Source organism: Poecilia reticulata, chromosome 13 (assembly GCF_904066995.2).
Source record: "Poecilia reticulata chromosome 13, P_reticulata-male-v2, whole genome shotgun sequence".
NCBI lineage: Eukaryota > Metazoa > Chordata > Actinopteri > Cyprinodontiformes > Poeciliidae > Poecilia > Poecilia reticulata.
The window spans coordinates 5,587,420-5,609,895 of record NC_088842.1 but is presented as its reverse complement, the minus strand read 5'-3'; the positions used below and the strand labels follow the sequence as shown (position 1 = coordinate 5,609,895).

General features: G+C 38.2%; 1 protein-coding gene across 2 annotated transcripts; it reads right to left on the bottom strand.

The window, feature by feature from the left end:
- Positions 1-2: 2 nt before the first annotated feature.
- Positions 3-21,314, bottom strand: c2cd3 (C2 domain containing 3 centriole elongation regulator). 2 transcript variants are annotated; one of them, XM_008424891.3, is made up of 33 exons: positions 21,060-21,314; positions 20,185-20,454; positions 19,713-19,870; positions 19,078-19,256; positions 18,844-18,989; positions 18,036-18,168; positions 17,818-17,955; positions 16,422-16,569; positions 16,236-16,345; positions 15,944-16,147; positions 15,731-15,846; positions 14,886-15,004; positions 13,850-13,981; positions 13,320-13,763; positions 12,684-12,835; positions 11,915-12,158; positions 11,450-11,633; positions 10,255-10,438; positions 9,265-9,437; positions 9,030-9,165; positions 8,555-8,823; positions 8,350-8,424; positions 7,674-8,261; positions 6,280-6,621; positions 5,637-5,775; positions 5,498-5,562; positions 5,209-5,414; positions 4,989-5,107; positions 4,754-4,918; positions 3,648-3,838; positions 2,334-3,024; positions 1,036-1,144; positions 3-235 (listed from the first exon to the last, which is right to left on the bottom strand). In XM_008424891.3, exons 1-33 carry the CDS (start codon positions 21,109-21,111, stop codon positions 95-97), a joined length of 6,522 nt encoding a protein of 2,173 aa, XP_008423113.2. In that variant the 5' UTR covers positions 21,112-21,314; the 3' UTR covers positions 3-94. The 2 variants fall into 2 exon arrangements, with proteins under 2 accessions (XP_008423113.2, XP_008423112.2); XM_008424890.3 differs by having other exon boundaries at positions 4,989-5,119; positions 21,060-21,313.
- Between the last annotated feature and the right edge of the window lie 1,162 nt (positions 21,315-22,476).

The window sequence follows — 22,476 nt, the reverse complement described above, 5'->3', positions numbered from 1 at the left end:
GGTTCAAAGTGCAGAACATTTTTCAATATTTATTTATAAAACATACAAATATAAAAATTAATTTACATGATTATTGTGGTGTAAAACCACTGAGCTAACTGGACTTATCAAAACGAGCTGCGAATATCTTTGCGATTCTGTCCGTCTGTTTCTTCAGGGACAGAGGGGACAAGTCCGGCCGTTGCCGGGGACCTCTGTGAGGGGGAACGCGGCGGCGGTCTGAGGAGTTCTGACCCTGCAAATACCACGCAGAAATACATCTTCAATCATAAAAACATTAGAGTCAGGGACATGTCATTGCATGTCAAGAGTTTAAAATAATGACTTGTGTGATTGTGGTGTGTCACCCCACCAAGTCAACGAGTCATTCTTTACATTTTTTTAACATGAAAGACTGCTGAACGCTGTATGTGTGGAACACATAAACACAATCATGGATTAAACACTGAGTAACAGGCTTAAACCGGTTTCTAAGCAATGGTGTGCCGTTCTAATTCCCAGCATTCACTCTAGCAAGAATGTTACTGTAGTAACTAACTGCTGTTATAGTTCCATGGTGTTTAAACAGAAATTTAAAAACAAATTTACCATAATTTTACTTCTTTTATTCAAAACAGGAAAAAGCAACATGTTTCTATTGCTGATAAATTAATTAAACATATTGTTTATTAATTAGATCAATAAGTGGTGGTCCTTTGGTTTCAGCACAATGGCTATAAGGGCCTTTTTTCCCCAAAGAACAAATTTATCTTTGTTATAAGTATGAAGTAGAACAAAAATGTTGTGGCATGTTTTAGCAACTTAACTGGCCATGTGCAGCAACAATTAGCAACAATAACTCTCCATTAAGCTGGAGAAAACTCCAATATTTTCTTTGATATATCAGTAAATAGACTTGAGACTCTGGGATGAGCAGGAAAACTGTGAGCATTTTAAAAACCATAACTTCTAAAACGTTACTACCAGAAACTACCAATACCAATATAAATAACAACAAAGGTTTTAATATCAGAGATAAAGCTGTAAAATACTTACAGATTCATAAGATGTGTTAGAGAAGGATGGAGCTAAACGGATGGCTCTCAGTGACGCCTCCAGTTGGTGAGATGGGAGGAAGAAATTAGGGACTTCCACAGGCAATGAGCTTAAGGTAAGAAGTTTAAAAAAATAACAAGACTTAAAGATTGTGTCATATATCTCTATTATAAATCAATATAAAAACGTCATTAGTGCTCAAAGCAAAGTCTAAAACTTCCCAAATGCTAAAGCCTTTTAATTAATTAGGTTAAATTAGACTTAAAAAAAATTAAGAATCAAATTTGAAAAAGGTCTGTACTATAAGTTATTGAAGTCACTGAGCTTTATAAAAGGCTTTGACTCTGAAATGGTGGCATATAGAAGAGATTAGGAAACGTACATGTTTATGTAAAAATGTAATTATCAAAGTAAACTCTTCGAAAACTCTGTTTCGAAAGATAAATGGCCAGTAACCTCCTCCTCACACACCCTCAACCTTGGAGTCGTCTTCGACTTCAAGCATCCATTCAGGAATCAAATCGTTTCAATTTCAAATACCGCCATCTTGAATCCCAAGAACATTGATTACCTCCGCCTTTCACTGCTCCTCCTTTACAGGTGAACCTTTGATTCATTCATTTTCCAGTTCTTGACTTGGTTTCTGCAACAGCCTCCACATGGTAAGATCAATATAAATAAAAAAATAAGTCTGATAGCATGTTCAATAATTTCACTGAACTCCAATTAAGAACCGCGGGGTATTCTGGAGGATGTAGGCAGAGAAAAGGCTTTAGCTGCTGAACTGATCACAACTAGCTAAGCAACGTTGGCAGCATCAACTAACTCACTCACTCTCTGGTTACCTAACAACTGGCTCAGCAAGTTTCAGGTTTCTCCACCGTGCCTCATAAATGCATAAAAATTTAAATAAAGGTATGGAGTGAAAGCTGTGGATAAATCAGGAAAGATCACACCACCAGTTTGGCAGTAATTTACATAATTAAAATTGCTATTATTGCTATTGCTATTATTATTATTACAAAATAATAATATTCTATAATTATTATTATAAAATTATTATAATTACTATACTAATAATAATAATTATTATTATTATAATAGAATAATAATAATAATTATTATTATTATTCTAATAATAATAATAACGAATAAAAGTAATTGTTGCAATACTAGCTTCTACATGATGGTAGCTTTGATATAAACAGCTAATCTGACCTGGTTACCAGTTAAACAGACTAGCCAGAAAAATAAAGCTAACAATGTGAAATAAATAAATAAAACCAGGTTAAGGATACGTCTGGAACTGGTTTTCTTCCATGTCCTGAGTTCCTGAAGCACTGTGTGTGTCAGCGGCAGGCTGTGGCGATGATGACGTGTCATCTGAACAGTTGGGGCTGTTTGACCCCTTTGTCTGATCGCCGGATTGTAGCATCCTGTCATCGTCGCTCTCTGTACGGTGAACATTGTCTGTGCGTTTCTTATTGGAAAGACAGCCGTCTCGGTTTTCCTCCAGACTTTTGTCCTCATTCTCACTCATGTCTGACTCTTTCTGATCCTCTATGCTCTCTACAGAAACCAGATCAGGGTCTGACAGGATGCTGGTCCAAGGACTGGTTCTGTCCGTTAGTGACGTCACCTCATTCAGAGGCCTGGGCTGCAGCACCATCTCCTCGAAATCCTTGTCTTCTTCTTCTTCATCATCATCATCGCCAGCTTTCTCGTCCTGTCTAAAATCCTCTTGGTGTTCGTCCTGTGACAGGTTGTCCTGGCTGCTTTGCTCGTCCTTTTTGTCGTCGTGGTCAGAGTCGGTGTCGTCCTCAGACGTCTCGGCAGGCAGCGGAGATGCAACATCCAAACGATTATGAATCACTCTGTTTGGACTGGACTTGCTGTCTGGGTTGGCCGGAGGGCTGCTGCGTTCCACAGGTGAGTCTGATGAGCTCTGAGTGTTGGAGGGAATCGTTTCCAGGAAGTGACCTCGTAGACCTGAAAGACGAGCCAAAATATGGAGAGAAGAGAAAAAATAAAAACATCAAAATTTTGATTTCTGTTGTCAGATGTGGTTTGATAAAAGAGGTTGATGTTAAAAATATTATCTAATTTATTTTGTAAATAATTACGCTTTAATGCAAACGTATTTGTTAAACCTATAACTATTTCATGACAGTATAATATGAGACATATAATCGGGCATGATTGACTGCGCCAAGACACGCCTTCTGGCTCTGATTGGTTGTTTCTAGTTAGCACTGATTGAAGGCAGTGGAACTCAAATGTTTTTCCCAGTCTGTCTTGTACCAAACTGTCACAACATAGAGACAGTTTCAGTAAATATGACATACATTTTTTTATAAAAGCGTGTTTTACGTCTTTAATTTATTGTATATCTGTTGTTATGTCTTACTCATTTGTACAGTGCTTTGTAAAATTTTTGAGTCATAACTGCTGGGCATTGTTTTTATTATGTAGGATAAACATTGTTTTTTTTCCAACTTTTTACCTTGGTATTTTATGATACATTTGTTTTTTTTTTGGAACAATCAAATACAAATTGGATCAGAATCGGTTGGCCGACTTTTTATATTTTTAATATTTGGGAAGAAGCTCACCACTGATGATGTTGTTGACTTCCCCAACAAGCTGGTTGGACTTGAGGAGCAGCTGACTCGTGTCGGTCTCCAACACCCCCCGATCCACGTCTTGGTTGTGGCCGTCTTGTTCGGTCACAGGCGGGAAAGTAGGAGTGGATAGCTTACGGTTGAAGTATCGTTGAATGTTGTCAAGCTCGCTAAGTTTTCTCCTGTCATAAAAATATGAGTAGTTTTATATTGGTACCGTGAGTTTTTTTTTTGAAAAGTGTCAAATGTAAATGATTATTGTAGTAATTGATTATTGTGACGGTCAATCAATTAATCAGACAAAAAAAGAAATGACATTCTGCAGATTTTTTTATTGAACCACTTTAAAGATTTTATATACAATATTAAAAATACATTTTAAAAATTTTAAAACATTTATGCACAGAGAAGGGTTTTCATCTTAAATGTAATATTTTTTTATAGTTTTATTTTAATTACTTGTTTGGGTATATTGTCCTTTCAGCAAACAGCCTTTTATGAGTCTATATACTTATGTTTACAATTAATTGACCACTAAATCACTTGACAATTAGGACTGTCGCGTTAACAAATTTACCTGGATGATAATTTGAATTAAAACTTATTGTTGCTTGAGACCATTTTTAAGTAATATAATAGCAATAATGGCATAATATTGCAAGAACACATTGTCATGGATCAATAAACTTTAAATTCTAATGAACATTTAAACACTGGAACTGGAAAATATTTGAAATATCCAAAATAAATAAATAAAACAACAGAAATGACAAATAAAATTTATTATAAAGTCTGTATAAACAAATTTATCTTTCAAAAAAGGGATAGTTTATCATTTATTAACTGAATGATAAAAGACTGAAAACTTTTATCATTCAGTTTTTGGTAATAACAGAGAGAAAAGAAAAACGATAAATCAAGCAAATAAAAATTATTGAGTTTCTTTTAATTTATCATTCAATTTACTGATTTATTGATAATTGTGACAGGCCTATTGACAATTATTCTAATAATCGATTCATCACAATAACTCTGATTAATTGTTTCAGACCTAATGTAAAGGTAAAGAATGGGAATTAAAAAATTCATCTGAATACCTGAGTGCTGAAAACAAAAATGAGCTGGAGGGATTAACGTCACCGGTCGGGCCGCCACAGGTCGGGCCGCCACAGGCAAAGTGAGACGCTGTTTGTTCTTGCAGATTCTGGTGGTAAAGACGAACTCTGTCCATGTGCTCAAAATGGCGATTGTTCTCACTTGGCCTGCGACATGAAATAATTAATGAAAAGGAGAAAAACTGTTTGGATATCGCCAAACTGCGAGAGTACTAACCTTTCAGAGAACGGCACGTCGCTGTGGTTTGGCGATGAGATCTTCTGCTCTGGGAATCTGCTGATGTGGGAGGGAAAGCTGCTGTACATGGCTGTGGTTTGATAGCTGAGAGGAGTGGTCTGCAACAAAGCCTGGAAATTACCCCGTTCTCAGCTTGAGATTTAGAAACCACGATTTAGAAATCACCAGATATTACATTTCATCAAAACGGCACACTTACTGATACGTTTTTGGCAGCTTCATCGTTGATGCTTTTTCTCTGTCCACGAAGGTCCTGGACTCCCCTCAAAGGAGTTATAGACACTTTAATCTGACCGTGACACTGGCCACTGAAGTCTGTGATGTTGTACCAACCACACACTGATGGGAAACCCCAGAGTAAAGGAGACAGGTCTACAGTGGCAAATCCAATCACCCGCTCCATTTCTGCAGACGTAAAACATCAAAACGGTTAAATAATACCACGAAACAAGCCAAAACATCATAAAACACTATTCATCTCACAATACCTCCTCTGTGCCACACTTTGAAAACAAGAAACTGATGTGGATCGACCAGCAGCTCCTTTGAAAGCCTGGAAATGTAAAGCAAACACGTTAAATTGTTGCAAATGTGTTGCTTACTTTGAGGTCTGTGTAGAAAGCAGACCTGCACTCGTGCTGATGGTCCCACACAGGACAGTCCGTGTTGGTTACAACAGATGTGCAAACTGGTTCAGATGAGTCAGCGGTGACGTATGAAACACAGCAACAAGGAGTTCCTTCGGTGCGCTCAGTAAGAGGACAAGCTGGGGGAAAATGAAACACTTGTTTGGTCTAGATTCTCTGTCATCTAGAACATGGCGATGTACTTCTGGGGATTTTATGTGATAAACATCCATGTGTACAACATAATATACAGAATGTAAACGAAATGATGAATGGCTTCCTAAAGAAAAATACATTTTTGCAACATCCATTCAGAATACCTTTAGAGTTTAAGAACTAAATACAGTTCATTGACTGTAAACTTGCCCGTTGTTTAGAAGAAGAGTGGACAATAATTTCAGTGTTAAACATGCAAGGCTGGTAGTGATGATCCCTGAAAGATTTGTTTCTGTAATGACAGTCAAAGAGAGCCCTACAAGGGATTGACTCAAGGACAAAACAAATACACTCCATAGTTTGATTGTTTCTTGATTTTGAAAACTATGATGTGAGTTTATGATGTGCAACTCTGTGTTGGCTCATCTTATAAAATCCCAATAAAACACAGTAAAGTAAATATTAAATGCTTTACATAACATACTAACCTTTCAGATTGAGGTGCATGGCTCGGTCCACTGCCACAATCACAGGGAAAGAGTCTTCCACGCTCACCTCCGTGAGATGTGCAGACATCAGGTCCGGAGTTTTGTTAGAGGGTTTACTCCTGTGTGTGCTGCGGGTGTGTGACGATTTTCTGGGAGCAGACGGGGAGCCATGTGCTTCTTCCATTTCCTCCAATAAGATCTCCTCCTGACTGTCAGAGTCCAGCTGGGTGTCATGTGCAGCTGACAGGTTTGTGGGAAAGGAACCATCCGATGATGTGATGTGCACCCTGAGAGCTGCGCCTTGTAGATCGGCGGCAGAGGGCAAGAACAACGGGTACACTCCTGCAGAAACATAATAAACAGAGTTTCTACATGTTTCACCAACTCAAAATTAAGACTTTTTAAGAGCTTTTTAAGAGCATTATGAATGAAATTTAAGACCAGTATCACGACAGAAATATACAAAAGAAAATTAAGTATATGTTGAACAGAATGCATGTATTACTGTACAGGTTGGCAACAAAGGTAAGCCAGTGGCGAAGACAAACGTCCAGCCAACTAATGACAAATGTACTCTGTACCCATAAAAGATGCAAAAAAGCTAGCGAGCTAGCAAGGGTTTTTGGAGGCTGGTTAGTGGTAGGGCTGGATGATATGGCCGCGATATAAGCATTTCAAATCAGTCGATATCAATAATTAATTAGTTTCTTGTTTTAAATATCTGAAATACTGCCAAACTGGTGACATGACCTCTCCTGTTTTATCCACAGTTTTCACTTGGAGGCGAAACCTTAAATCGTTGCTGTGCAAGTTTCACAAGTTGTTGCTAGGTATCCAAAGAGTGACTGGACTGAGTTACTTGAATGCCATTCACTTTGCTTTACTGGTCGTGAGATAGATATTGAGCGGTTAAAGTCTTTCCTTTGCCTACATCCCCCAGAATGCTGTGCGTCTCTAGATTAGAGTTTAGTGAATATAATATATATATATATATATATATATATATATATATATATATATATATATATATATATTAACATTCTGACGTACTATCTATTGATTTTGATCAAGTGTCTATCCTGATATATCTTGTTACTGATTTACTGGCCAGCCCTAGTTAGCTGTAGCCTCAATCGCCTCAAGTCACAGAACCTAATGACCTAATGTCCGGCAGAACTTAAAACGTCTGCCGGACAAAAAAGTTCCAAGAGAAAAATAAACTACATAGATTTAATAGTTCTGCCACAACAAAATGTAAGACCTGCAATTCATGTATTTAAGGTTAATTTACATTTTTCTAATGTATTTTAAATATTCTAAGGCTAATTTTTAGCTTCATGAATGTAAGACTTTTTAAAGACACCCTGAATAAGTAAATTTTTTTTCTTACATACCACTCAGTGACTGCTTCTGCTTGGGAGTTTTTGCAAAAGAAGCCACATCAACAAATGCAGACCCCACCAGTCGGTCTGAGTCGCTTGGCCTTGTAGTCCTGGTTTTAGAGAAGGTGACCCACACCTGGACCTCCAGCTTCTCCTCTCGCAGATACCACACCAAAGGTTGAGTGACTCCCAGCTCCACCGTTCTACTTCCTTCAAAGCTCACCGTGGCTTGGTCGCCCTCAACACACGGGTGCTTCAGTCGGGAGCAGATGGCGTCCTGGTCAAAGAACTTGTACCTGATGTAGCAGTAGGTAGAGCGCTGAAGCTCGCTCATCCCCGGAGGAAGCAGACAATGGACAGGAAGCCACGCTTTAGGCATTAAAAAAGTCAGTGAGAGTTTTCTCATGCCTTCTTCCCAGGATTCTTCATCATCTTGATGTGCCATTTCCCAGCCCAAACCCTCGGCAGCTTTAATCACCCTTTCTCTGTCTGAGTGGTGAGGGAAGCTGATGGAAAGCTCCAGGCCACCGACCAAGATGTGCTCCGGCTGTGAAGGACGTTTTTTACGAACTAAATACAGCCCGAACCAGCCAGAAATACCTAAATGTTTGAGAAAAACATGAATTAACTTCTGTGCTTATTAAAGAGAGCAGCTTGCCCCATCATACTTTTTTAATAAGTAACAGACCTGTTCTTTTATAAATGAGATCAACCAATGGTATTTTCACAGAACCTAACATGATCTGCGTTTGCTCAGAAGATGCTGCAAGGGAACAGAACAAAAATGTTAAAAACACAAACTCACCTTTGTGATCCTTACCTTTGTGAGCTAACTCAGACCCAAATAAGACTCTAATCAAATTTGGGTCTGAGGTAAACTGAGCTCCTCTAACCTTTTTGACCGTCTCTGTTCCAGACAGTAAAGACAGCGGATGCCTGCTCCAGCTGCTCAGCCAGGCTACAGGTTTCCCCGCTGCTCATGTGCAGCAACAGGTCACAGGTCACCTCCATGTGGTGGTCAAAGTCAGGGCAGAAAGTCCTGGCCACAGTGCGGGTACACCTCCTCTCGCTGTCAGGTAAGAAGGGCAGGTGGACTGTGACGAAAGGGTTCACCCCAACCTCCATTAAATGGCTGATTTGATTGTTTTCTTCTGATATTGCTCTGAAAAGATTGAAAAGAGGATGGAATGAAAAAGAACCAGGAGTTACTGTGCTAGTACAAAAAATGCTCGGCTTTAACTTGAATATGTTTCCAAAGCTTTGTATACGTAAGCATTTATCACTTTATGACCTTCCGTTTGTGAAAATTACACAGATGAATCACAGTAAAACACTCCAATATGTTGTGAGGCGAGTTTAATAGTGTACCTTGCTGCTGCCTTCAGCCCAGACGCTCTGTGCACTTGAACCACAAGCGTCACAACACGGGAAGCAGCTCCTCTACCAGCCTGTCCTTCAGGTCGGACAGGCCTGTGCTTGTAGCGAATGTAAATATCCAGCAAACCTGAGGGGGGGGAACAAAAAAAAAACAGGCTAAGCACATTGTTATTGTTTTAGACATAGTCTTCATCTGGATCACCTTTACAGATGTGCATGTGCTTACCTGAAGGCTGAGGTTGAAATCCTGAGTGGCCCTCAGTCCTTGGAACCAGGGGAAGGGAGAACATCTGAGCCTCATTAGGATGTTGTTTCTGCATGGTTGCCATGGCACATAATTTGGACAAGGGAAGCAATCCTCTGGCCACAAGCTGATCTCTGACATTTGGATAATAATATCTGCAAATAAAAATGATGAGAATCTAATAAACAAACCAGCAGCTGCCAGAATGGGAAATGTTGGAGTTTTAATGTTACTAAATGAGAACAGCAACTTAAGGACATGTGTACAGTGTAACCATATTATGTCAAAGCCAAGACAAAATACTCAGCCAATAAATGTGATTCTTTCAACAGGTTAGGATAGGTCAATGGTCTATGCAAAACATATTCATTACATTTTTTTTAACAAAATCATTCTTGGATGATTAAATTTCAGTTTGCTATCTTGAGCTCCGATCAAAACAAGCTGTTTTAGGGCATCTTGTCACTATAAATGTAAATACACGCCCCCCCAACTGAAGTATGTACTCGCATGTGAAAATGGCTGCAAACAGATGCGCAGTTATACAACTGTACATCTTTGAAAAGCAGAAGTGGAGCTTCCTGCTCAACCAAAAAAAATACAGCAAGTGATTTCTAGATGGCAAGTCAACAAATCGCTTGTGTTTTCCAGCAGCCATTGCACAGCGCATACAATGGTAAAAACCAGCTGACCAAACCTCCTGGAACTCCAATTGGGTTGCTAGGTGACAAGCAGCACGTCGCTGGGATTGTTAGGAGAAGGGCAATGCCTGCTGATTTGTGACATTACAACAGAAGTTTTTGAAAAAATCTTTCCCAAACACCAAAAAACATGAACTTATTGCCAAAAAAGAGCTAGGTGTTTCTTTAAGCACTTAGGCTATTTTTAGTAGCAGTCAAAAGCCAAATGGAAGTACAAAAACATGCAAAATGGGAATTTTGAATAACATGTCCCTTTTAATATGACATTTACCTGCACCACACTTCAAACTGGACGCCTCCTCCACTACTCAGGCCTTGACTCGACAGTGAGCTGAGCAGCAGTCGCTGGACAGGAACTCCTTCAGGAGCGAGAAGGACGTGAGTCTCGGTGTGACCAAACACCGGATCCGGGACGCAAAGAGTGGTGATGGTACGATACGGCTTCAGGTTCAAGCCTGGTGGAGGAAGAATTAGGGCTAAGAGGAAGGTAACATGTTGGGTTTAAATAGGTCTGTCGCATTGACAAATTTTACTGGATGATACACTGTCCCAGAAATAATAACTCAATGGTTTTGAGACCATTTTTAAGCATCGTAATATACTGATACATACAATTGCAAGTTTGCCCTCTCAAAGACAAACTTTAATTGTACAAAGAACACTTAACACTGGAAGATATTCTAACTATCAAAAATAAAACGAAACAAACAAAACCAATTAAAAAAACAGAAATAAAAACTAGAGATTGACCAATACATCTCCTGCCCAATATTTTGGGACGATATTTGTGTTTTGTTCTTATACCAACGTCGGCTGTTATGAGTATGCATTCACCGATGCAATAGTGCATCCAGAAACCATGCCTTGAGGTAACGTGACCAAACACTTTTCCGATCCCTCCATGCTAGAGAGCGGCTGGTAATGTTACAAGACTAAATGCAAACAACAAGGACAAGTTTTCAACTTTCAATATATTTTTAACTGTTTAGTTTAGCTCTATCTGCACTTTGAAAGCCTGACTCTGTCTCAGTGGTGTCAAATGTTCCATATTGTTTGCCACCAATCCTTAATTTGTTACGTTAATAAATTGAGACTTGTGTAACATTTGTTATGATTGTGTGATTTTTTATCATGTAAATGAACAATGAAAAAGCAATATTGGCTTCCAGATGAAAAAAACTTGGCAGCACATATTGGGATCAGTTGAATTGATGTAAAAAGAATCGGTATCAATATAGGCCTTTAAAAAAAAAAAAAAAAACTTTCATTGGTCAATCTCTAATAAAAACGCGAACAACCGAAACCATAAATAAAATGGATTATGATGCTTCTGTGAGGAAAATTGCCCTTCAAAAAATACTAATGATCAGAATGGAAATGATCGTTTATCATACAATTAATTCATTAATTGCTTATTGTGACAGGCTTAGGTTTAAAGTTTTATTTTTATTTAAGGGCAGCCTTACTGCTCTCTACAAGGCTCGGATCAACGTTGGAGGCAGCGCTGAACTCCTGGGAGGGGAAACTGTAGTGAACGTAGCAGTCAGCCTCTCCCCACACTGTGGACTGCAGAGGGGTCAGTCCGCTGACTTTCTCCACTCTTAGAACAAACACATGCTCCCTCATAATCCTCACTTGCGCTGCATTCACCTGAAAGACAAAGGCTGGGGTTAAAGGTTATTTAAGAAAAGTAATTCAAGCAAAGGTGTCACAATGTTTCAGTATTTGTGCATCAACACAATTGTACAAGTGCCTTTATGTAGCATAAGTAAAAGAAGAGGGTGAGGTTCTGAGACTGTTTAAAGTGAAGTTCTTCACTGATGTAATCAGCCATTCTATTATTCACATCAGTAAGCAAATATGTTTAATATGAATAAGTGAAAGCAGAGTAACAGCTCTTTTATTACATATTAGAAGTGCTGAGCACATACCTTTGTTTGTGGGTGTGGCTGGTGATCGAGCATGTGAACTGGTCTCACCACGTGAGGCGACGAGTCGTACTCCTCATCTCTGGTGCGCTGGAGGGAGATGATCTGCTCTGCCCGACCCATAGCCAGAACAACCCTAAGGTTTCCCCTGCAGCAGCCTGAGAACACGTCGATGACAGGCATGTAGCAGTCGACCCCTAAAACTGGGTACTGTGCCTGCAGAAGGAGCTGGGTGATCTTTGGGTCCCTAAAAGTAAGAAAAGGAAGGGAAATATCGAATCCCATTAAAAGGGTTTCATGCTGCCCAGTTTGCAGTCAGTTTTGGCAAGTTATATTGATACAATGTGTGACACAGCTCTCAATTAGCTGTTAAATTGCACAACAGCGCCCCTCAGAGGAGAAAGTAAATAAGGTAACTTTCAGCAAGTTTACTGCTAAAAAGAAGAGTTTGGATGGATGTACATCTGTCATAATAACAAATTTTGCTGGACAATAAATTCTCCCAGTAATTATTGAGATAAAAAATAATATTGTTGTTTTGAGACCATTTTCAAGTATTATATTGATGATGGAATAATAATGCAAGTTCGCCCTCTCAAAGACCAATAAACTTTTTTTTAGTAAAAGCACTTCACACTGAACCTCAAAACTCTAGGTCTAATGTTTTTGATGAGGGAATAATATCATAGCATGACATAAAGCTCAAAAAGACAATTTTGCTTAATAACTCCCTGTACAGTTATAAAAAATGGACTTGTTTTTGTTGTCTTACCTAAATGACACGTAGAATTGATGTAAAGGTAGTTTAACGAGGCCGAAGAGTCGATCGTTCCCGGAGCTTCCAGTTTTCTGCCATACTTCAATCACCATCATGTTATCCTTCATACGCTCTAAAAGTTTTGTTGTTAATCCCACTGGCGTTACCTTTTACACAAAAACAACAACAAAAAAGACAATCATATTTGGTTTATTTTGTAGTATTTTTTTGGGTTTTTTTTACATTTTCACTGAAACGTGTGTCCCAGCAAATCTACTCGCTTCTCTCCTCATACATCACAATGAGAGCACCCTTACATCCCTCTGTACATTATTTGATGCACAATTAAATTAAAACCGCAAAGTAGGTTGTGATGTTTGAATGTTCACAGAAAATTATTTAAAGTGCTTGGACAAAAATAGAGAAGTAGGACAGCAAAAGCTATTTAAAACATAAACACAGTGAAAAACACACGACTCTCTAAATATTCAAATATTCACTGAGGAAAAGCAGATTTCTTAGTGATATAAGTCTTCAAAGATTAAATCAGAAAAGATGGTTAGCAACAAACAGACACGTTTAGCAAGAATGGCAGTGAAATTAAATGAAGTGATTCAGACCGATGGAGATGGCTGAGTTTCTTGAACTCACCTGAACAAAGTTGAAGGTGGGGTTTGCCCGGCCCCAGCTGACCGTGGATCTGGCCGTCTCATCGCACCAGAATAGCTTACAGTTTAAGAAGACGTTTGGAGCCTGCTGTGGCCCACAGCTGAACTTCTTCCCATCTGGAACCATGAGTAAAGCATGCAGAAGGACCTGGGGCTCCTCTTCGGCCTGAGAAGATTTAAGCGGAGATGTTCGGATCCCAGGAGGATTCGACGATTCCCTCGTATGTGTTTGAAGAGTCCAAACATTCAGCCTGGGAGGATCCATCGCTGGAGCCGATAAGGCCTCCATGTCAGAACGCAGAGATCTTCCAACATGTTCTCTTTCGGGGTTGGCTGCGATTTTCAAAGGCAGCGTGTTTCTCGCAATCATGTTCCCTGTTTTTTCATTAGAGAAACTTTTGCTGTGTGTTCCTAGTTCTATGGAAACCTGCAAAATATATAGCAACTGGGTCACAACCCCTTAAGTTTGTTGCTTACAAAAATAAACAAGTAAAATAAAAAACTAAAAATTACTGTGAGAGGTCCAACATCCCGCGTTTCTTTGGTTCCCTCAGAGCCGCACACCGGCAAAACAACAGACTGACTCAGCTCCTGGCTCTGCAGCAGACTACGCAGAGCGTGAACGGCCTTACCAATAAAAACAGGCTGCAAAAACAGAGAGAAAACATTTCTAGCACCTGTCACACCGGCAAATGGTCAATATCTTGAACTGCTTTAATTAGCCTTATTATAAAAAGGTATTTTAAATTAATAAAGTAGCAAAAATTTTAAAAATGGGGAAAAAAATTACATTTATGTTTAAAAATTGTACAGCACCAGCAAAAGGTTACTGATCATACATTTAAATAAACTCTACAAATCAGCCTAAAAATTAATCAACTTCTTAGGGCCAAAAACATATAGATTTTACTTTTGTTGTTATTATTATAGTTAGGATTAAAATAAATTTTCATGGGCTTTAAAATTTTTATTAAATAATCTCGTCCTTCGGCTTTTCTCTTCAGGGGTTGCCACAGCGATTCACCATCTCTCTCTCTCCACTTAGTCCTGTCCTCTACAGTGATATCCTCAGAATTTCTTATAATTAATTTTACTTTAATCCAAACTTGATCACATATCTACTCCTTACTCCTTAAATTTTGACTGTTTCATCAGTTTTACATTATAATTGACAGTTTTGATCGGTTTTCTATTATTATTTTACTTAGATCTCATGCTGTTTGCACACTTGTCATTGTATTTTGAACTTCTGTAAAACATTTTTGATATATTTGCTTACAACTGGGAAAAGTATCTGTATGGCTATCAGATGGTTGAGAGTTTATTTCTTATCTTCCAGTATCTGTATAACATATGAATGGGTAAATGATTAGGATGTTTAAGGGTGAATGAGGCTTGTTGTGTATCCGTCAACTGAGTGGTCAGACGGGAGAGAAAAATTTGAATTAGTATTTATCTTAATGTTTAGATCTCACTGACTGTTATGTGCTTGCTTTCCATAAATAAAATTTGTTTGTAGAAGCTAACTAAAGTAGTCTGAGTAACTTACTTTTTTCTGGTCACTCTTTCTTGAGTAAATCTTGAAAGTGAGCTCGCTCTCCCACCACAGCTTGATCGCTGCGGCGTTGAAGTGGACAGGAAACACAGAGAGCTGGTGGAACTTTACAGCTTAAAGAAACACACAGAGAAGCTGCATCAGACACAAACACCATAAGGAACAGTTTTACAAAGCAGGGCCGCAGCTAATGTATATTTTAGTAATTGATTATTATGTATTATTCTGACGATTATTCAGATACAAAAAAATGGCAGATTGTGTGGATTTTTTATTTAACCTTTCTTTATACAACATTGAAATGCAAATAATCAAATTAATCAATATCTTTTTTCAAATGAGAATAAAACATTTTACTGCAATAACAGCATTTCTTTGTGAAAGCTTGATCATTTGTACCAAAGAATATATCTGCAGATAAAAAACACTTTTAACGTCAACATGTTAAAAGCTCTACTCTTTCTGTTTTACTTTACATTAATACAGTGTATGGCAGATCTGTTGATTTTCTGCATTAACCGATTAATAACTGGATTCCAAAAGATGCTTATTAAGACAATTTTTTTTACTAAATTTGAACCTAAAACTAAAGCTAAGACTACCACTAGATGAATTCTGTGTGGAACATATTTAGTAATTAATGTGTATTTAAAAAAAAAAAAAAAGTAGATATTTTTGTATAGCTTTGGGTTAATTATTGCGCCGAGTGTGTTGTTCTTTCAGAAATTTTTAAAGTCTCTGTATACTCCAGTTAACGATTAATTGATGGCTTCAATAACCAATTCATCAAGATTAATCTGACTAATGGTTCAGTTACAAATAACAACAGGAAGAGTTACCTCCAAAAGCGATTTTACTGGAAACAGCTCTGGTCACGTCTACATCTCCACCTTTACTCCGCCCAAACTGACCCGAGGCTGAAGTCATCGGAAAAACATACTCCACAAAATATGTGCTATAAAAAAAGAGAAGAGATTCAGAGATTCTCAAATGTAAGTGTTAAAAATGCTAAGATTAGCTTTAGCTAAAATGAACATTACTAATTGTTTTACCATTTCTTGCTGGGAAATGGGCGCGGAGGTTTCCCTTTGACAGCCTTCTTGGTTGTGGTGGCTAAGCCGCCTGCAAGGACGGCGAGCGACTCGACGGTAACTCTTGCTATTCGGATGAGACTCAGCAACTTAAGCTGCTCTGCACTGAATGAAGAGTAGAGATCATCGCCACGATCTGCAAACTGCTGTTCATCTAAATTTGGACTGAAAAAAGTCAAAATGTGGGTCAGAATAGCCTTTGGTGTTTTTAAATGAAACCAAACGACTTTAGGATGTTTTTTGAGGCTCTTACCTTTGGCTGATCCCAGGTTTAGACTGCCTCGATATCTCTGGATGAGTTTTATTTGATGTTGCTGCTCCTTGACTGTTGTCCCCTGCAAAATCTGGTGCAGTGTCTGAGTGCTTAAAAACAATAACTTCAATAAGCTGAGACCTGGAAAAAATGGCTAAAACTAAAAGATAAAGAGTAAATACTCACAGGAGTTTTGTAAAACAGATTTTCCAGTAAGCTCTGATCGTAAAGCGGATCGTTGAGCTCGCTGTCTCCACACACACTGCTGTGGCCGGAGAGAGATTCAGGAGGTGACCCCTGGATGTCCCACAGAGGCAGTCCAGATGTCACAGAGCTGGGGGGGAAACAGAAAACAAATAAAAAAATGCTGGAAACAATTCAAATTTATTCTAAAACAAAAAGGGAAATCTTATGAAATATGCTCTTCTTTTTAGCTCATATTTTATTATCTAATTAAGTCAAATTTCTTAATTGCTTGTCTTGTTGCTTCATTTGTAATTTCATTTTATCAAAACAGGACTGTATTGTAAATGGGATTTTGGATCTCAATCAGACAAAATGTATAAAAAAAAGGTCAAATAAAGAAATAAAAAACACAATATTTGCAAAAGGTTTGTCACATTAACACAACAAATGTAATTTTTTTAAATTCTGATTTTATAATATATCTGTGAGGCAAGGTTGACAAATATGTTTAGCAATAAAACTAAAAAATAAAATCTGATGCTTGAATAGGAAACAGAAATAATATGCATTTAAAGTATCATTCATTTGTCACCTGAATACAATTCACCTTTCAGTGTTTGCAAAAGTTTTTACACCCCTTACATTTTTTTTACTCCATTGCATTTTATTGGAACTTTATGTGATAGACTAGATTTATCTGGTTGTGATCGTCATGTTAGCAGAGTTTAAAACGTCCAGCTGCTCAGTGGAGAGAGGTAAGGTTTGTCATTGCAGCATTGCAGGCGGGGGAAATGCAACAATTTGGGAAAATCTGAACGGGTCTGTTTGTATTGATTTTAACACAAAGAAATGAATGATAATTCTTTTTTTACAGTAATCATTATATTGAGATACTGATTGTTTTTGACAAAGAGGTTGTTGCAAAGTTTGTAGACATACTCTAAGACTTCCAGCTTGACTCGTACTTAAGGGGCAGTATTTTGTATTTTCCAGGGACATAGTGACCTTTCATGGCAGATTCAAGTAGCTATGTTACCTTCAGTTAGTATAAAAATGATGCCTTTATCAAATATGACTTAAAACAAATTTGACTTTGTAATTTAACAACTTGAAATTCAGCCTGTGTCTCTTTAAAGAAGTAGTTCATATAATGAGCTTAGCAGATGCACAGTAGCATCAGGTGCTTTTTGATGAGGCAATAACATTTTAACATGATATAAAGCACAAAAAAGTTATTATATAAAACCACCCCTTTAAAAGTGGTTCTACAAATTACTCATTTAAAATTGGGGCAAATACAAAACTACTCAATCCCAATAAAATGTATTGCCATTCGGGATTGTAAAGTGATAACACTAGGTGAAAAATGTAAGTGGCACAAATCCAGTGAGTCTACCTGCCAAGCAGCAGATCCACAGCTCTTTTGTCCATGTCTGGCAGACAGTCCAGGCCACTGTCTGAGGGGATGGCTCCATCCCCAGAGTCTGCATGCAGGATATCCTGAAGAAACATATGTGATGTAGAAGGGAACAAGCTGCAAACATAAAGCAGGGTAGCAGGTATTAAAAAAACATGTGCATTTCTGGAATCTTTAAAAAAATAAAGGCCACTGACTCTCTAGGTGTTTGGATGTTGTCCTTAGGGAGAGGGAGAGGACTGTCCTTCAGAGGTAGAGAAGAGTCGACGTCACAATTCAGAGCCGACTCCACCATTGCATTCCTGAGTTTGTTTCCCCGCTCCAAAATGACTGCAACCAGAAAAAGGTTAACAGTTATGACTGGACATTTTAGCTTTTCCACATTAGTGATTGACCAGCTGCATTTCTATTAACCATAAAATTGTGCAAACTGAAATTACAAAAATAAATACGCCCAATGGGAACATGCCAATTTAGAAAAAACTGAAGTTTTTTGAAAAAGACTTTTGAGCTAGAATGAGGTGGTGTTTCGACCATAGCTAAATAGTTGTATTTCACAAAACTGCAATGGAAACACTTTTTATGGGTCACATGAGTCACGTAATAAACAGCTGAATGTAACTATTTATGAAAACAACTAAGAAGACAACAGGAAGTAGTAGTGCGGTGATAGATTGTTCTGTTTTGTTTTTTTGGGACAATGTGCAGCTGGCTCCACCAGAGCTCTCTCCTTTGATGGCTGATAGATGATGAGCTAAATGGCTAAATTATGAATGCATCTCATGTAACTGTTTACATCTGTCGCTGCTATGATTTTTAATGACATCGCGTGAACAAGCTTTTTCACGTTATTTTAATTTAATTTCTTATTTAATGGAAACACCGCCATTGCAATGTTGTGTTTTTTTCACATTAGCCATATATAGATATATTATAAAATTAGAATATAGACAAAGATTTGCGCTCATCTGGAATGGAAATGCAGTTAATGATGTTGCTGCTGACCCGAGAAGATGTCATTATTTCTCGTCTCTGCTATCGAGGGACTTCCAACAATTTCGCTGTTTTGAAGTTTGCTGGACGTAGGAACCTGATTCTCCAGCGTCTTCTTATCCATCTGGACATTTTGAAAATATAAGTGGTCTTTTCCTCTAAAATGAACAAAGCAAGGAACACAAGAGATTAACAGAGGAGAAAAGCAAGGGAGAGTATTGTATGGGTTCAGCAACTCTCCCAAACCTTGGTGTGTTTCCACCACTGCTCCCGCCGGATTCTTTCCCACCTCCAGCGGTGACGAGTACTGGCGGCGGGGGAGCCGTCAGTTTGGGTACCTGCTGCTTATCAACGGTAGTGTCTGTGGCGGGGGCTGAGCTGCTGCTGTCGTAGGCTTCAGTCAGAGGCTCCAGATTCAGGGAAAGCTAAGAAGTCAAGATTGGAGATGAAAAACAACATATTTTAGTATTACAGAATATTTCAGTTACACTTAAGCCTGTATAAGGCAATTGAACAATTAATTGCATGATAAATTAAAATGAGCTTGATTTTTTGAAGTGCAATTTTGTTTACAGAAACATCATAATCCATTTTATTTATGGTTTTAGTTGTGTGTGTTTTGGTTTCCATTTTTTATTGTTGTTTTTTGGTTGCTGTTTTTTATTTCGGATATTTAAAATATCTTCCAGTTCCAGTGTTGAGTGTTCTGTACAAAAATAAAGTTTGTTAGTCTTTTTGAGGGAGAACTTGCATCATTATGCCATGTTCATTATATTACTTGAAAATTGTCTCAAAACAACAATATCATCATTTATCACAATAATTACTAGGACAATTTATCATCCAGTAAAGTTTGCAGTTGAACTGATCAGTCTGCTCACCTGGACTTCTCCCAGCTTTTCTGAGGTTGGCGACACTAGAGTGTAAAATCCACTAATAGGCTGCGACAGAGACAGATGGGAAATCCCAGCAACTTGAGCCCGAGCAACTGGTAAATGATTCGGCTTAGTCAGAACCTCCAGCACCAAAGAGCCCATATCTGTTCAGAAAAAAGAGCTATTGATTTGTAAAGGCAAAAACGTGACAGATATCCATCCATCCATCCATCATCTAAACATGATTATCCTGGGAAACTAGAGCCAATAAAGCCTTTTAAAAAAGTAATAATAAACACGCTTATTCTGGGAGCTGGCGCTTATTTCTAGCACTAGAAGTAATTGGGCGAGCATTAGGGTACACCCTGGACAGACTACCAGAGACACAGAAAACGACTATGCACGCAGAACGATGAACCTAACAGTCGTGTTTTGGAGTCCGGGAGGAAGCTATGGGACCCGGAGAGAAGTTATTCACCTGTAAGGTATGAGGTGAACTGCTTCGGGCCGCAGCGGATCGCGTAGCGAGCTGTGCTCTTGATGGTTCTTTGAGCCACCTGGGATGCATCTCTTGGAAAGAAGTGCGTGCCGTTGGACGACTCGCCCCACCAGCGCAACCTGATGAACGTTGGAGACGGAGGCTTGTGGACTGTCCATAAGACCCTGCTCACTGTCACACACAGGAAGCACCTCAGCTGTCCCTCAACGAGAGGGGGGAGGCTTGTTGAGGGAGACACATCGCTGGGGACTGACAGTTAAGTCAGGTTACACCAAGCCGGAGACACACAACACACAGTTACTTAAAAAGTTAGCTAAAATTTATTGCAGTCCAAGCTGGTTTTTGCTACGCATCATGCAGACCTAATTGAAAGAAACATGTTCAATAGATCTGACAGAAAAAAAGCTCGTGTACAAACAAGAGGTCGCACTTTAACAGTGTGTCTCTGTCTGCTGTATTTGTATTCATTTCATTTATTAAAGTAATTTAAAGTAATTTACAGTATTTAGAAATTTGGCTCAGTAAAAGTACTGAATCTTACTAATAATATTATTCAAGTAAAAAGTACAGTATCATAAAAGTACATTTCCCCCAAAAAAGTTACTGAAGCAAATGTAACTGGGTAAATACCACCTCTGGCTGTAAAGGATAAAATACCGAGTTATAACATATTAAATATTGTTGTGAGTCATTTTATTGAATCAAAAATGTCAGTACGGTGCAGAATGAGACATTACATAATTTATATGTGAACAATTTCATAGCGTTCGTATATGTTCTTACGAAAGTGACAGTTGGTTGGACGAGCTACCTATAAGTAGCATAACATTAGCATCTAGCTACGTTACATTTACCTTTCCTTTTGTTGCTTGCAGCTTTGGCAGACTTGTGTTTCTTACTCTTCATTCCTCAGTTCAGTAAAAACAGACCGTAACTGGTATAACTGGTAGTCTCTCCGAAACAGAGCATGAACCCTTCGCTGACATGTTTATTATCGCTCTTCGGTGAACTAATAATCAGTTTAACTGGAGCTAAACTAGCCGCGCGCACACACAAGTACACACAAACCGAACAAGCGCGGAAAACTGTCTCCGAGCAACAAGACACACTTCCGCTACCCAGAATGCCTTACTGATGCATTCTGGGAAATATAGTCTGTTTCTTTCTTCCTCTTTTCTTTTCCTTCCTTCTTTCTGTCTTTACTTCATTTTCTGTTTTTTTACTTGGTTATTTCTTTCACTGCGCCATCTAGGTTACGACGATGATAATTTAAAATTATTATATTGATTTCCCCTTTTTTCAATTACTCCACCCTCTCCCAAGTTCTTTTTAGAGGCTCTTATGAACAGTGTATTAATATTTCAGGAAGCAAAGGCAAACATATTATTTCTAGGTTCACAAGATATTTAAATTAAGAGCAAGAGAAGTATATTTTCCCAAATGTCTTAGATTATAAATGTAATATGATATACATCACTGAAAACACTTCAGTATACCAAAATTTCGTCAGACTCCCTTATCAAAATGATAAATGTGTTTGCTTATTTAATACGCATGCAAAATGTTGCACTATGTAGATTAGATACATATAAATTACAGTAAATTACATCTTACTGTCAGACAGTTCTTAATTTGGGTTACAAATAATTGAATTAATTAAGTTCCCAATATTGTTGTTTATATAAAACATGAGGCATCACAGACTCCATCATGTGGGCACCACCAGCAGAGGGAAGCACTGATCTGTCACATTATTTCTATAAAAACGAAGGAGATGCAGAAAGACCGTTATGACATGAATGATTTAAACCCACTCACATGAGGAAATTAATCAGGTTGACAACGAAATGAATTGTAGATTCAAATTTGTTGGCGGATCACTTTAAGCTTCTATTTTTCCCCACTTTTTGACAGTTTGTTGCAGAATACCAAAGATCTTCTCATGTGTGTTTTAGGTAGTTTGAACAGCCGCTGAGTCACTCTGCATGTTTGCTGTGGTAACAGTGAGAGCTGCACTGTGTGTGTAGGGAGAGGGAAAAAATAAATATCACATAAATATGTGATATTAAAAATAATGTCACATCAGTGACTTGGGAGTTTTCCAAACTTTCTGGTTTATTCGATTGCAGATCGAACATCCTAACAGCATAATTTCTAATCTTAATAAAAGCACATAGTGTATGTAAACCACATGATTACCACTTCTAAATAATATAAGCTCCAAAATGTGAGTTTTTAAACAATTCCGTCCAAGTCCAAGGGTCATTTTTG

Excerpts from the sequence above, each read along its gene's own strand:
- c2cd3 (XM_008424890.3), bottom strand. The coding sequence starts at position 21,111 with ATGAAGAGTAAGAAACACAAGTCTGCCAAAGCTGCAAGCAACAAAAGG. Across the intron at positions 10,439-11,449 it reads TCCGAGCCTTGTAGAGAGCA|GCTTGAACCTGAAGCCGTAT; the intron begins GTAAGGCTGCCC and ends TTCCTCCACCAG. Across the intron at positions 5,415-5,497 it reads CAAAGTGTGGCACAGAGGAG|AAATGGAGCGGGTGATTGGA; the intron begins GTATTGTGAGAT and ends TTACGTCTGCAG.